This window comes from Pipistrellus hanaki (assembly GCF_964339955.1).
Source record: "Pipistrellus hanaki genome assembly, chromosome: 3".
NCBI lineage: Eukaryota > Metazoa > Chordata > Mammalia > Chiroptera > Vespertilionidae > Pipistrellus > Pipistrellus hanaki.
Window position 1 is genome coordinate 175,733,233 of NC_140505.1, and position 12,908 is coordinate 175,746,140.

The 12,908-nt window shown below is 40.8% G+C and overlaps 1 protein-coding gene across 5 annotated transcripts in view; it reads left to right on the forward strand.

Annotated features, from left to right (window-relative positions):
• The window catches only part of NR1H4 (nuclear receptor subfamily 1 group H member 4), a 69,725-nt gene that overhangs the window by 41,319 nt on the left and 15,498 nt on the right, over window positions 1-12,908 (forward strand). For 3 of the 5 annotated variants that reach the window (XM_084879996.1, XM_084879994.1, XM_084879997.1), the window contains 4 exons: window positions 5,820-5,960; window positions 7,791-7,924; window positions 9,878-9,976; window positions 10,309-10,408. In XM_084879996.1, coding sequence (XP_084736122.1) covers window positions 5,820-5,960; window positions 7,791-7,924; window positions 9,878-9,976; window positions 10,309-10,408 — 474 coding nt within the window. Of the gene's footprint in view, window positions 1-5,819; window positions 5,973-7,790; window positions 7,925-9,877; window positions 9,977-10,308; window positions 10,409-12,908 lie in introns of all 5 variants that reach the window. The other 2 variants (XM_084879995.1, XM_084879993.1) reach the window with 1 other exon arrangement.

The following is a 12,908-nucleotide window of genomic DNA, read 5'->3' on the forward strand; positions in this document are numbered from 1 at the left end:
TAAACATTACTTCAGAAAAACTGACTTAAAATAATTTTTTAAGTGTAAGCATTACATACTTTTTCATCTGACAAATGAGAATAAATCAACCCTTGAGATCTTTGATCATTACTGCTTATTCTTAACACATATAATACAGTTTAGCCTGCCATATTCTAGGCATCTAGTTACTGCAATTAATTTTTCCTAATTCAATTTATACTTTGAGCTTTTAAAGCTGGCAAGTCAAATATATTTGGCATTTTTTTTAGATTAATAATATTACATTTCTAATACATCCTGCTTATTTAGGGTAAAGTTTCAGCAACAAATCTAATCATACAGTTTTTTCAGATCTCAAATTTTTTTTCTGAAGTTCAAACAAAGCACTAATAATCTCTTTGTAGGAGAGCTAATAGTCTTGCGCTCTCCGGCCTCCCCTAGACCTCTCCACACCAGAGGCAGTTTACTAGGATTTAAGACAATGTCAGGAAATCATAGGTCAATCACAATTCATACTTAAGTAGCTATATGACTTTGCTTAGTTGATACCAATGACAAGGAAGACTAACCATTGTGGGCTGCTTCACCACCAATCACCTGCTGCTGGAGCAGCATTTCAAATGCAAATGAACACATTCTTTACCTGAAGCCTCTCAGCCATCTGCCTCAAGGCTGGGAATTTCAAAAGCTGCTTACAATGACTTGGGAAATTAGTTTTAATTTATCTCCTGGTTATCTTTACCATTTTTAAACCTCATTCTGGCTCATTCTGTACACAGAAAAGTTTTAAGCACAGCCCAAAACTATGCGCACTCGTTTTGAACTGGCCTTTTCACTTTACTGAGCACAGAGATTCGCCCTTGAGCTCTTCTCCAGTACCCGATGTCGCCAGGGACCAGATGCCTCCATGCCGGCCCAGGCCACCAGAGCCCAGGCCCCCGGAGCGAGGCTGCTGCCACTGCAGCCCCAGCCACGCTACTCAGGCGGCCCCCAGAGAGAAAGCGCGGGTCGCCCCAGCGGCTTCCCGGCTCCACTTCCCCTTCTCCGGGCAGCCAGCAAATTAACCAGGTGCCTGCTCCCCGAGCCAGGCCACCACTGCCCAGCCACGCTCCAATGCGCAGACTGAGCCCCGTGGGAGCCCCCCCTCTGACCCAACGCCGCCAGGGGGCCCCGCACCGCCACGCCGGCCACACTTCGCCGGCTCCATCCTGGGGCGCCATGTTGCCCACAGATACCAAACTCAGACCTGGGAAAGGCTCACTTTCCACAGGTGAGGCAACGGCTCACGCCGCTCACCTCGTCCTGGAGAGGATTCATTCCTCTCCCCATGAGGGTCCCTCTAGGGCCCTCCAGGGAGGTCAGAACGTCTTCTGATCCTCCTGCCCGTGGCCTTCATGGTGCGTCCACCAGGCGTTTTCGGGCACCAATTCCATGAGGGGTTTTACGTCCCTCCAGAACGCTCACACACCTACCGCGGCCAGTCAGACTCTCCGGATTGGGGTCCCTCATGGTCCTGGGTGGGGATCCCGGACGAGCCCCCATATGTTATGCCCAGACTTCGTGATCCCCCAAGGACCACCAGGGAGCCAAGTCCGATGCAATAAACAAAAGAGCCTTCACCATGCTAGCATGTGCTCCTCCCACCCACGCCGGCAGCATGGCGGAAGAGAGCAAATTTCTCCCAGTCCAGGGGTTTTGAGGGCTAGGGATAACTCCGCCCTGCGGGGTGGAGTCGGGAGCTCATCCTTGCCCCGCCCTGCCCTCTCAGTACTTTCCAATGGCTTAGGCTTTGAGCCTGTCCTTTCTATTAATAGGTGAGGGCAAAAGGAGAAACAGACTCAGAGCTGCCTGCAGGGCAAACTCCCACAGAGCAATTCCTAAATGACTGGAGAAAGAAGAGTGATCTCATTCATTGAGAAGCCTCTGAGAGTCCCTGCTCACCTCTCTGAAGATGCTGTTTGGGTTTAGCAGCCTGCTTTTAGTGACCAGGATGGAGGACAGATGTGCTGTTGGGTGGCATGTTCTGGTCCTTGTCTTCTGGGCAAGGGGGACTTCTCATTCCTCCTGGCCGTTGCCCACCTCCTCTGGCTTAGAGTCATTGCTTGAGACTGTGTGCAAATACGACTGCTACCCAAGGTTTAGCACAGGAGTTGGCTGACTTTTACTGTAAGGGGCCTGCATTCTAAGCTTTGTGAATATTAGGTCTCTGTCTCAACTATTTAACTCTACCATTATAGTGCAAAAGCCGACATCAGGTAAATGAATGGGTGTGGCTGTGATCTAATATACTTTATTTGTAGATACTGAAATGTGAGTGTTGTATAACTTTTAAATATCACAAAATAGCCTTTTTTTTTTTTTTTTTCAACCATGAAAAACAGGGATCATTCCTGGGTTGTGGGCTATACAAAAATAGGTGTGTGTGGGTTTTTTGGGAGGGTGGAGACTCGGAGAATTTGCCCTGCATAAATTAGCCAACCCTTGGCTTAGCACAGTTCTCCCTAAGAATGCCTTAAGGCTGTCCGAATCTCCTTGAATCTGAACTTGCACCTACCCCATTACTCCTACACCTGCATTTTTATGCACCTGTTGTGGGCCACGTTTCTTCAGAAATTTACTATTTTTGATCTTTCAGAGATTCACCAACATTTTTGGTACATTGATGGAGCCTCATTCACACTCTTCTAAACTATGCTGTTTTAATGAACTTTTCTCTCGTTTTGTGGCAAATATTATGTTTTCGTGGTTCATTTTGGCAGAAGGGATTATAGGAGCTTGATAAATGTCCTTTGAGTATTAAGCTGTGTATACATTTATCTGGTTATGCATGATATCAGGCAACTTATGAAAATAATTCAAAGTCAGTCCTTTTCAAACCATTTAATTAAAAAATCAATAGAAACTGTAGTTGGCAAAACTAAGTGTTGGAGGGCGCCCTTGCTTTCTGGTAGCGGCAGGGAGCTGGCGGCCGGGGCCTGTTGGAATGGGGTGAACCACGCTCTCAGGAGGCAGGGGAGCAGAGCCGGAGCCGTGGCCAGTACAATGGTAGCGGTTGGACTGACTATTGCTGCTGCGGGATGTGCAGGCCATTATATTTTGCAAGCCATAAAGCATATGGAGCCTCAAGTAAAAGAAGTTTTTCAAAGTCTACAAAAGTCTGCCTTCAGTGGTGGCTATTACAGAGGTGGGTTTGAACCCAAAATGACAGAATGAAAAGCAGCATTAATACTAGGTGTAAGCCCTATTGCCAATAAAGGAAAAATAAGAGGTGCTCACTTATGAATTATGCTTTTAAATCACCCAGACAAGGGAGAGCCTCCTTATATAGCAGTCAAAATCAATGATTTACTAGACCAGTGGTCAGCAAACTCATTAGTCAATGGAGACAAATATCAATAGAAGGATTGAAATTTCTTTTGAGAGCCAAATTTTTTAAACTTAAACTTCTTCTAACACCACTTCTTCAAAATAGAATCGCCCAGGTCATGGTATTTTGTGGAAGAACCACATTCAAGGGGCCAAAGAGCCGCATATGGCTCGAGAGCCGCAGTTTGCAGACCATGGCACTAGTGTAATAGACTCTATATCTTAGGATTGTTATGAGTATTATATGCATCAGCATTTGCAAAGTGTTTAGAAAATTAATCCTATGTAAGGTAATGGGGGGATGGAGGGAACTTTTTACCTCCATTGTGCTGAGACAGATCTAATGGCTAACTGTTTGGGCCATAAAGCTCACTAGTTGCTTGGCTTTGTGTTTGTTGCTGTTTCCAAAAACGTGGAGACCTTTAAAGTTTTAAACAACCATAGTTTCCAAGTGATGGGTAGCCTACTGTCAGTTACTGAAGTCTGGCTTGTGCGTGTGTGTTTGTGTGCCCACGTGTGTGCACACGTATGAATTGAGAGTATGGTGTGGTATGTGGGTTCCATGCATATAAAGAAGGAGAAAAGCAGAATGTGCAATATTTTGCACATTTGAGGGATTCATTTTACCATCCTAAAGCTGGCTTCCTGCCAGCCCCATCGTGCAATGCCAGCCCTGTCTACTCCTCTTTTGTTACCAAGGGCCTCTGTTCCTCAGTGAATTTCCTTTCCATTCATTTTCAAATGACTTCTCTGACATGGGCATTGTTGAATATGCACAAGATAGAATCAGAGATATGTGTATGGATAGATTTGCATAAGTATAAAAATAGTATATGCACTTTTATTTAAGTGATGTAGTGATAATATAATATTGCCACCTCAGAGTGAAAGCTAATCAATTCAGCTATTGAGATGATAATGACTTTCTGAGTAATATCGGAGCAAAAAACCTGCAGATTTTTCCTAGCCACCGTTCCCTTGACTCTTGGAGTAAGGAGTCTTATTTCTGTTAACTATTGAGCTATCAGTATCTGACTGTATTAAATGGAATTATTCTTGGCAGGAGTTGAAGATTGATAGAAAGATTGACTCAGATGGGCTAAGGTTGTCACTGAGCTCAATGATCTGGAGTCAGGAAAAAAATTTTTTTTTTTTTTTGCCTGTAATCTCTTTTAAAATGCATACTTTGGTATTTGCACTCCTAGTATCAACTTTGATCTGAAGCACAGACTCACAGACTTTTTTTATTTTTATTTTTTATATACTCTCCGTGGTTGAATTTGACAGTTAGGAAAATGGTAACATCTTTTCTACTGCAAGTTTTGCCAACCAACAAATTCACAAGCAAGTCTAGTACTCCTTTAGCCTTGACATCTCTCACTCTTCCTTCAGCCCCTGGTTCACACTGAGTTAGTCACCAAGGTATGATTGTTCTGCTATTGCCTCCTCCCTGTTCTCACTGCCTCCCACATTAAGTCCAGGCCTGATCACCTCTTGGCTGATCACAGTCTGCTGTCTCTAGTCTCCCTGTTCACCTTTCTTTCCAACATGCACGTTAGGTCATACCCTCCCCTGCCAAACCCAAAACCCTGTAATGGTTTCTCTTTCTCCGCAATAATGACTCAACCTCAAGACTTAGCTCAACACTCACCTCTGAGTCTGACTTCTTCCCCCAGAACCAACCATTCCCTCTGCCTCCTCTGCCCCAGCACAGCCCAGGAAGGCTTAATTTTACTTATTTGATTATTTGCATGGCTTGGCCCTCAGCCAGCCTGTAGCACTGTGGTTCTCAACTTTCCTAATGCTGCAACCCTTTAATACAGTTCCTCATGCTGTGGTGACCCCCAACCATAAAATTATTTTCGTTGCTACTTTGTAACTGTCTTAGGCTCTATAGCAGTGGTTCTCAACCTGTGGGTCACCTAAGACCATCGGAAAACACCGTTATTTACATTACGATTTATTAACAGTAGCAAAATGACAGTTATGAAGTAGCAACGAAATAATTTTATGGTTGGGGGTCACCACAGCATGAGGAACTGTATTAAAGGGTTGCGACATTAGAAAGGTTGGGAACCACTGCTGTAGATGCTAAGAGGGCAGGGATGACTTACCTACCTTTGAATCTCTAGCACTTAGAATAAGTACACTGGCCCATAATTGACCCCCCCATGAAGATATAATGAACATAATTTATCTTAAACAATGAACTGAGGGTTGTTTATTTTTCCTTAGAAAAGCTATCAGGGAAACATGTCTTTATTTTTTGAGAGATGAATTAAAAACAGCAGCTTTCTGGGTGATGCAGTGCAATTGAAAGCACTTTGTCAACAGTGCACACAAGGATTACCTGGCAGCTGCTACTCTCCAGGGGTCCAGGAGAAAATTCTTGGGCATCTCAGTCCAAATGTGTTTTTTCTGAGCAGACGGTGTGAGGAGTCTTTTCACTCCTGTCTGTGTTTCTGCCGCAGGTTTCTTCAGGAGAAGCATCACCAAAAATGCCGTGTACAAGTGTAAAAACGGAGGCAACTGTGTGATGGACATGTACATGCGAAGGAAGTGCCAGGAGTGTCGACTAAGGAAATGCAAAGAGATGGGAATGTTGGCTGAATGTATGTATAGAGGTATTCGCATCAAGCAATTAAATTCCACTAAATATCTCTTAAGAAGGCAGAAGCCAGGTAACGCGTCTAATTAGAATGGTTCTTCACCCATCAAAGAAGGGACTTACTAAGCCATATAAGTTCTTGGAAAGGATCATTAACCACTAAATTGTCCAAACTGTCAGCTAAAGAGCATTTAATTCACCTGGAAAAAAACAGCTGTGTTTTGTTGTTCACTGTTGCAATGAGACATGGAGCGGAGTGGCAATATTTTTAATAACTTACAAAGAATGACAGTCTAAAAGTTTCCTCCAAATTCAATTTGATACCTTTTTAAATTTTTGTTTCATTAGCATAAGAATTCACAGTTGTGGGGAAAATTAAGAAGAAGGTCTAACTGCCACTGAATTGTCACCATCGAGTTTTAAATCAAGTCATTTTATTAAGAATCTTTTTTTTTTTTTTTTTGGTTGCAGCTCTGAACCAATTTGTATAGATTTACACAGGAAATTAACTCCCCCAAGTTTTAATATCATTTGGCCCTTCCATCTGATAAAGAAAAAAAAAAAGACAGTGTATTCACTCCTGGCTTTGTGAGGAACCGTAATCTCCATCAGCATTGGGAATGCATGCCGGGCTATAACATATTCATTTTTCATTCTGCAAATCCTACAGACCGCTCAGATTCGGAGATAGACCCTGTTCCCCTCCAAACACAAGGAGACAAACAGATGTCACCACGGGGATGATCACAGTCAGGGAGGGAATGCCACACGAAAGAAAAGCCTTTGGAAGGCGATTCCAGGGCTATTATTCCCAAACCATGCAGGCCCCTGGGATGGGCCCAGACAAAGAATGCACGCAGGAGGCGGAAAATAGGTCAGTGTAAATGATGCCAGGCCGGGAGGATGAAAGTTTTATGGCGGCCGATCACAATCGCCTCTCTGCGTGTATGAAACAGGAGACTGCAGGAGGGGCGGCCGCTGGAACCCAATCCTGCCATGGAAACATTTGCCTCGATACCAGGCGGTTCATGTGGCTCATCACTTAAACATGACCTTGTCCCCACTGGAGCTCCGGGGACATTTTTCATGACGCCACCTAGAATAGAAGAGGCTACACTATTATTTATGCACATAGACTTGACCAGGAACAGGTGCAAAGCTTTCATAGGATCCTATAAACTGAATTCCCCAGACAAGGAAATTCCTGGGATTTTGTTTCCTTCACATTGAGAGAATGAGGAAGTTAAATAGGAATGTGGAAGAGAAGTCTATGTTATTTTTTTATAGGCCTGCTTAGTATAAATTAATGATGATAGTATATGATTATTCAAATGAAAATGTCTAGGTCCCCTGGAGTTATTTTCATCTTTAACTATGTTCTCAACCATCTATACAGATCTGAAAATGAACAGGACTGGAATTTTTTTCCTAAAGGATCTTGGCATTTGTTTGATTCATGTTTACTTATATGCTTAATGTGAAATTGAATACATGCGTTATGGTGCAGTTATACTATTAATATTCTGTCTTGAAACAATAACTTTCAAAGTTCCCTAGGACAGGAACAAGGAGTGTTATTCTTCATTGTATGGATCAAAAACCTTGCATTTGTACAATGCTTTGCATTACATCCTTTATATAAAGCTCAATTTTAAAAAAATGACATAACATTTAATATCCACAAAACCATGCAAGGTAGATATTATTCCTATTTTACAAATAAAGAAGCTGAGACTCACGGAGGATACATTTCTTGTTCAAGGCCAAGTCTCGTGCCCACACACCCAACAGTACTTTCTTGTGGTTGGTTAAGTCTCTATGTTAATTTTTTTAGGCTTGTTAACTGAAATTCAGTGTAAATCCAAACGACTGAGAAAGAACGTGAAGCAGCACGCAGATCAGAGTGTTAATGAAGACAGCGAAGGGCGTGACCTGCGACAAGTGACCTCGACCACGAAGTCATGCAGGGTAATAACACACCACGGTGTCTGCCAAAGCCAGCGCCGCTGGGCTGCTAGGCATGTCATGGTCTGGCTGGGAGGCTTTCACGTTAGAGCCACAGCCACGAGCAGAATGTCACTTCAGCTGGGCATTGAGTGGGTTTCTTTCTTTTTTCTTCTTTAAAAAAAATAATCTTTATTGTTGAAAGTATTTCATAGGTTTTCTCCCACCTCTCCCTCATTAACCTCTTCCAGCCCACTCCCATTCTGACCCCCCTCCAAGGCCTGCACCACCCCCATTGTCTGTGTCCACGGGTGAATGAGTTTCTTTTTGATCACGAGAGTCATACATCCTTCCGTGTAAAAGTCAGATAGGAGGAGTGTGTAAAGTAAAAGAAGGGAAAGTTCTCCATGGCTCCATTTCATTCCTACTACCCAGAGGTTGCCAGTAGAAATGGTTTGGTGTATAAAAGGGATTTTTTTTCAAACTGAGTTTTAATGACCATTTTCCTGCCAGTGAGAAGGGAGGTTCAGACTGGGAAGGGTGTGGACTCGATAGACTTACGAGTTAGTCTTTTTAAATCCTCACCTGAGGATATTTTTTTCCATTGAATTTTTTAGAGAGTGGAAGAGAGGAAGAGGAGGGGGAGAGAGAAAGAAACATCAAGGTGAGAGAGACACATCGATTGGTTGCCTCCCACTGGGGCCGAGGATTGAAACTGCAACCAAGGTATGTGCCTTTGGTCAGGAATCAAACCCAAGACCCTTGGGTCCATGGGCCAATGCTCTAATCACTGAGCAAACCGGCCAGGACATGAGTCAGTCTTTATCAATGGGTAAAACAGGGTGAATGCACATTTGTGCACCAATAGAGAAAAGCTCTTTTGCTGAGGTCACAGATCACTCCAAGAATCCTTCGAGACAACTTGGGACAAATAGAGGAATGGCATCTTGTATGATTAGCTAAACATACTGATAATGCACAGGGCACTTAAAGGAATTTTAATTTAATTTTTAGCTGAAAAACCAATCTATTTTTTTGTTCAAATTATGCCCTTCTTAATATTTATTACACTACTAATAAAAAAAATCATCCACGTTTAGTTTTTCAGATATATCATTTTATATTTATCACAGGAAAAGTATTTGATATGAAAGTATTATTTTGCCATAGTGCTTCACCTTTGGTATAAGGAAGCAAAGAGTGACACAATTATTCACCCTCTTCCAAAGATGCTAGTAAGGGAAAAAGAGATGTTTGGGGGCTGGATTGTCCAGATGGAGGACTCTCTACCTTAGGGGTCGGCAGTTTTCTTCTGTAAAGTGCCAAATATTTTAGGCTTTGGCCACATGGTCTCTATCTCAACTACCCAGCGTTGAGTAGCATTGGTAACACATGAGCAAATGAATACGTACGGTTATCTTCCAGTGGATCTATAAAACCAGGTGGATTTGGTCCGTGGGCCCCAGTGTGTCAGCCCCTGCTCTACATAAATATCCTCAAACGGAATCTCCATGTTATATGGGGGAACTTTTCCTAAGTTATGGCCAAACCTTGAACTTGCACTGAACTTCTCTATGAATGGACTCAATGAGCTTCATATCCAGATGATTATTTATTCCTAAGAAATATAGGAAAGAAATAGTTTGTTTCCCCCTATTTTACAGAGAGGAAAATGAGTACCTTGGGACAAATTTAGTGAAATGGGGACATGGCTTGCCCAAGAGCTCAAAAAAAGCTATGACACAATCAGAGTATACAGTTCCTGCTATATTTAGGGCTTTCCCCAACAATTTCTGATATTTATTTTACTTCCGATGAGTGTGTGTGTGTGTGTGTGTGTGTGTGTGTATACACTCTATCTATCTATCTATCTATCTATCATCTATCTATCTATTTATCTATCTATCTATCTATAGAGAGAAAGAGAATATCTTATAGCCACCTTCCCTAACATATTTTATTTTTTTGCCAGTGTAGGAGAAAACTGAACTCACCCTGGATCAACAGAATCTTCTACATTATATTATGGATTCATATAGCAAACAGAGGATGCCTCAGGAAATCACAAATAAAATTGTATGTACACTATCTGAAAATGCATGGGCTTAAACTTAATATTTTCTGGGTGTTTACTATGTTGGAGGTGGAATTAGCATATAAACATGTTACTTTGTAATGATTAGAGCCAAGAATTTGTTATACATTTAAGCTTTTAGCAGCATTAAATAACTAATGAGAAAGAAGTCTCATATTTATCTTGGTAATAATAATTGCTCTCCAAGGACCTGAAAAATATGAACTAGGTTTTTAAATGTTATTGTCTAAGTCTGGTTCTTTAGCCTAATGATTTTACACTGTTTTATCCTTTTATCTACTTATTAATCATTTGCTTTTTTCTTAAAATTCAGTTAAAAGAAGAATTCAGTGCAGAAGAAAATTTTCTCATTTTAACTGAAATGGCTACCAGTCATGTACAGATTCTTGTAGAATTCACAAAAAAGCTACCAGGTATCTTTACATGTAGTTACTTCTCTGCTACACTGTGTGATATTCTTGTGACATTAAGAGAGGCAAATCTGTTTGGTTCAAAAAGAGAATTATCTCACATCTGATTTAATATGTCTACCACAGACATAAAATGTTAGAGCCAGATAGGATATTTAAAATGATTTATGCTAATTCTTCCAAATTGATAAATTAAGAAATAGTGACTTTGCTAAGTTGTGATCCATCCATTTATTCATTTAATAATGTTTGTCGATACCTATTCTATACTAAATACCTAGCTATTACCTACAAGGAAAGTGATTAAAGGGTATAATTTCTTTTAAAAAGTGTATGCAAAGTGCTGTTTGAACAAAAAGAAAGCAATTGCTGATTATATTTGAGAAAGATAAGTAGGCTTCTGAGAGAATCATATTTGCATTGGATCTAAAACAAAAAAGAGCTTTTCCGTTGACATTAAGGAGAGGGGCCATTTGAAATCAAGAAATCTTCTTGTGAAAATATAACGAGGCACGAGTAAGAAGTGAATTATTAGAGAAGGAAGGGAAAATTCACTGTGGCTGTAGCATAATGTCAGTGTCTTCTTGGTTAGACATAAGGTAAGCTGGTACCACACCAGTTAGGGCCTAACTAAGGGTATTAATTCTCATCCACTGGTTCTTGGTGGCTTTTTTAAAAGATGGAAATGATGAGATTTATGTTATAGTGATATAACTTTATTAGGTTCATATTAGATGGATATGAACAGGGAGGAACTATAGGCAATGTGAATTAGTTACTATGCTACCGCATTAGTCCAAGCAACAGGGCTTGAAATAAAGCAATAGCAGTGGGAGAGAGAATAGGAAACAAAGAGATATTTAAAAATTGGTTGCACTTGCCGAAACCGGTTTGGCTCAGTGGATAGAGCATCCGTCTTCGGACTGAAAGGTCCCAGGTTCTGTCAAGGGCATGTACCTTGTACCTTGGTTGTGGGCACATTCCCAGTAGGGGGTGTGCAAGAGGCAGCTGATCGGTGATTCTCTCTCATCAGTGTTTCTAACTCTCTATCCCTCTCTCTTCCTCTCTGTAAAAAATCAATAAAATATATATTTAAAAAATTGATAGCACTTGATGAACAAGTGTCCATCATGTGTGAGGTGAGGGAGAGGGATTTATCCAGTAATTCTGATGGTGTCAGTGCAGGAAACTGGAATGCCAGCTACTTATCTCCCAGAGTCCAATTCTTTTAGATACAATTTCAATGCAATCTCAGCCAATAGGTTTAAGTTGTTTTGTTGTTTTAAAAAATATATTAGTACATTAAAAATCTCATGGTCTAGATAGAAGAATATAATAAATACCTTGTGTAGCTAACATAGTAATATTAAATTACAGAAGGTAACTTCTGACATAGGATTTTAATTAAACATGTTAATTTGCCTTCTTTTGCCAGCATTATGCTATTATTTCATTAAATGAGTCAGAGATAAACATAAGCCTACATAAAACTCATAAAATGTGGGAAGAAAATTCTCGTTATCATGGAAACATTAATATTCTCTCATTTATTTATTAACAATGAAAAACAGAACTTAATTTGTTTTATGATAATTAAGCTGAAGGCAATCTTGATCAAAAACATGATTATTCAAGAGTCAGAAACTGTGGGAAGAGATATTGGAAAGGAAGAAATATGATGTTTTTTGTTGTTTATGGGGAAAGATTTTTCATTTCAAATGGTCAGTTGATCTTTAACCAAGAAATATTGGGGACAAATAAAAATTTTCCTTATAATAAGGTAGCTTATCTGAAAGCAATGGCAGTATCTTACACACTTCTTCAATCCTGTGCCTGGACTGCGTCGATAGGGAGAGAGTATAATTAATGTGTGTTTAATGAGCAAAGTAGAATGGGGGGGAAAAACACACACACACACACACACACACACAGAGAGAGAAGGAAAGAAAAGACAACCCTCGAGAAGGAAAAAAATGTTTTAACAATAATTACAGAAATGACATTACTACAAATAGTAATAATAGTTATGCAATACTAATAATGAAAGAGTATTTTGTGAAGGTCCGAGTTGAGGGATTCCATTCCACAGTTCATTGGGGTCTGTCCAGAGTGTTAGAGACCTGCCAGGTCTCCTGCCCGCAAAGGAGCACTTAGATTCTCTGACACAGTGACATTACTTCTTTATCCTTAGCGTTACTCTCTCCTCTAAACTCCCATTGCTATTTAATACTCTCCTAGGCCACTTAGACCCTGAAGGCATTACCATTATTTTATCTCTAATTGTGGTATGTGTGTGTGCACACATGTGCACATGAGCTTGTGTTTGTTTCCCGTTCATTACTTCAGTCAGTCATTTTCCTCGCCCTGCATGGTGGAGGGCTGAGCTTAGAGAAGATAGCACAACATGATCTTGATTGGGTTGTTTGTTTTTTATTGGAAATGTTACACATTCTCCAGGTAGACTAAAGATCCATGAGTTGGCCAAATATTTCTTTAAATCTCT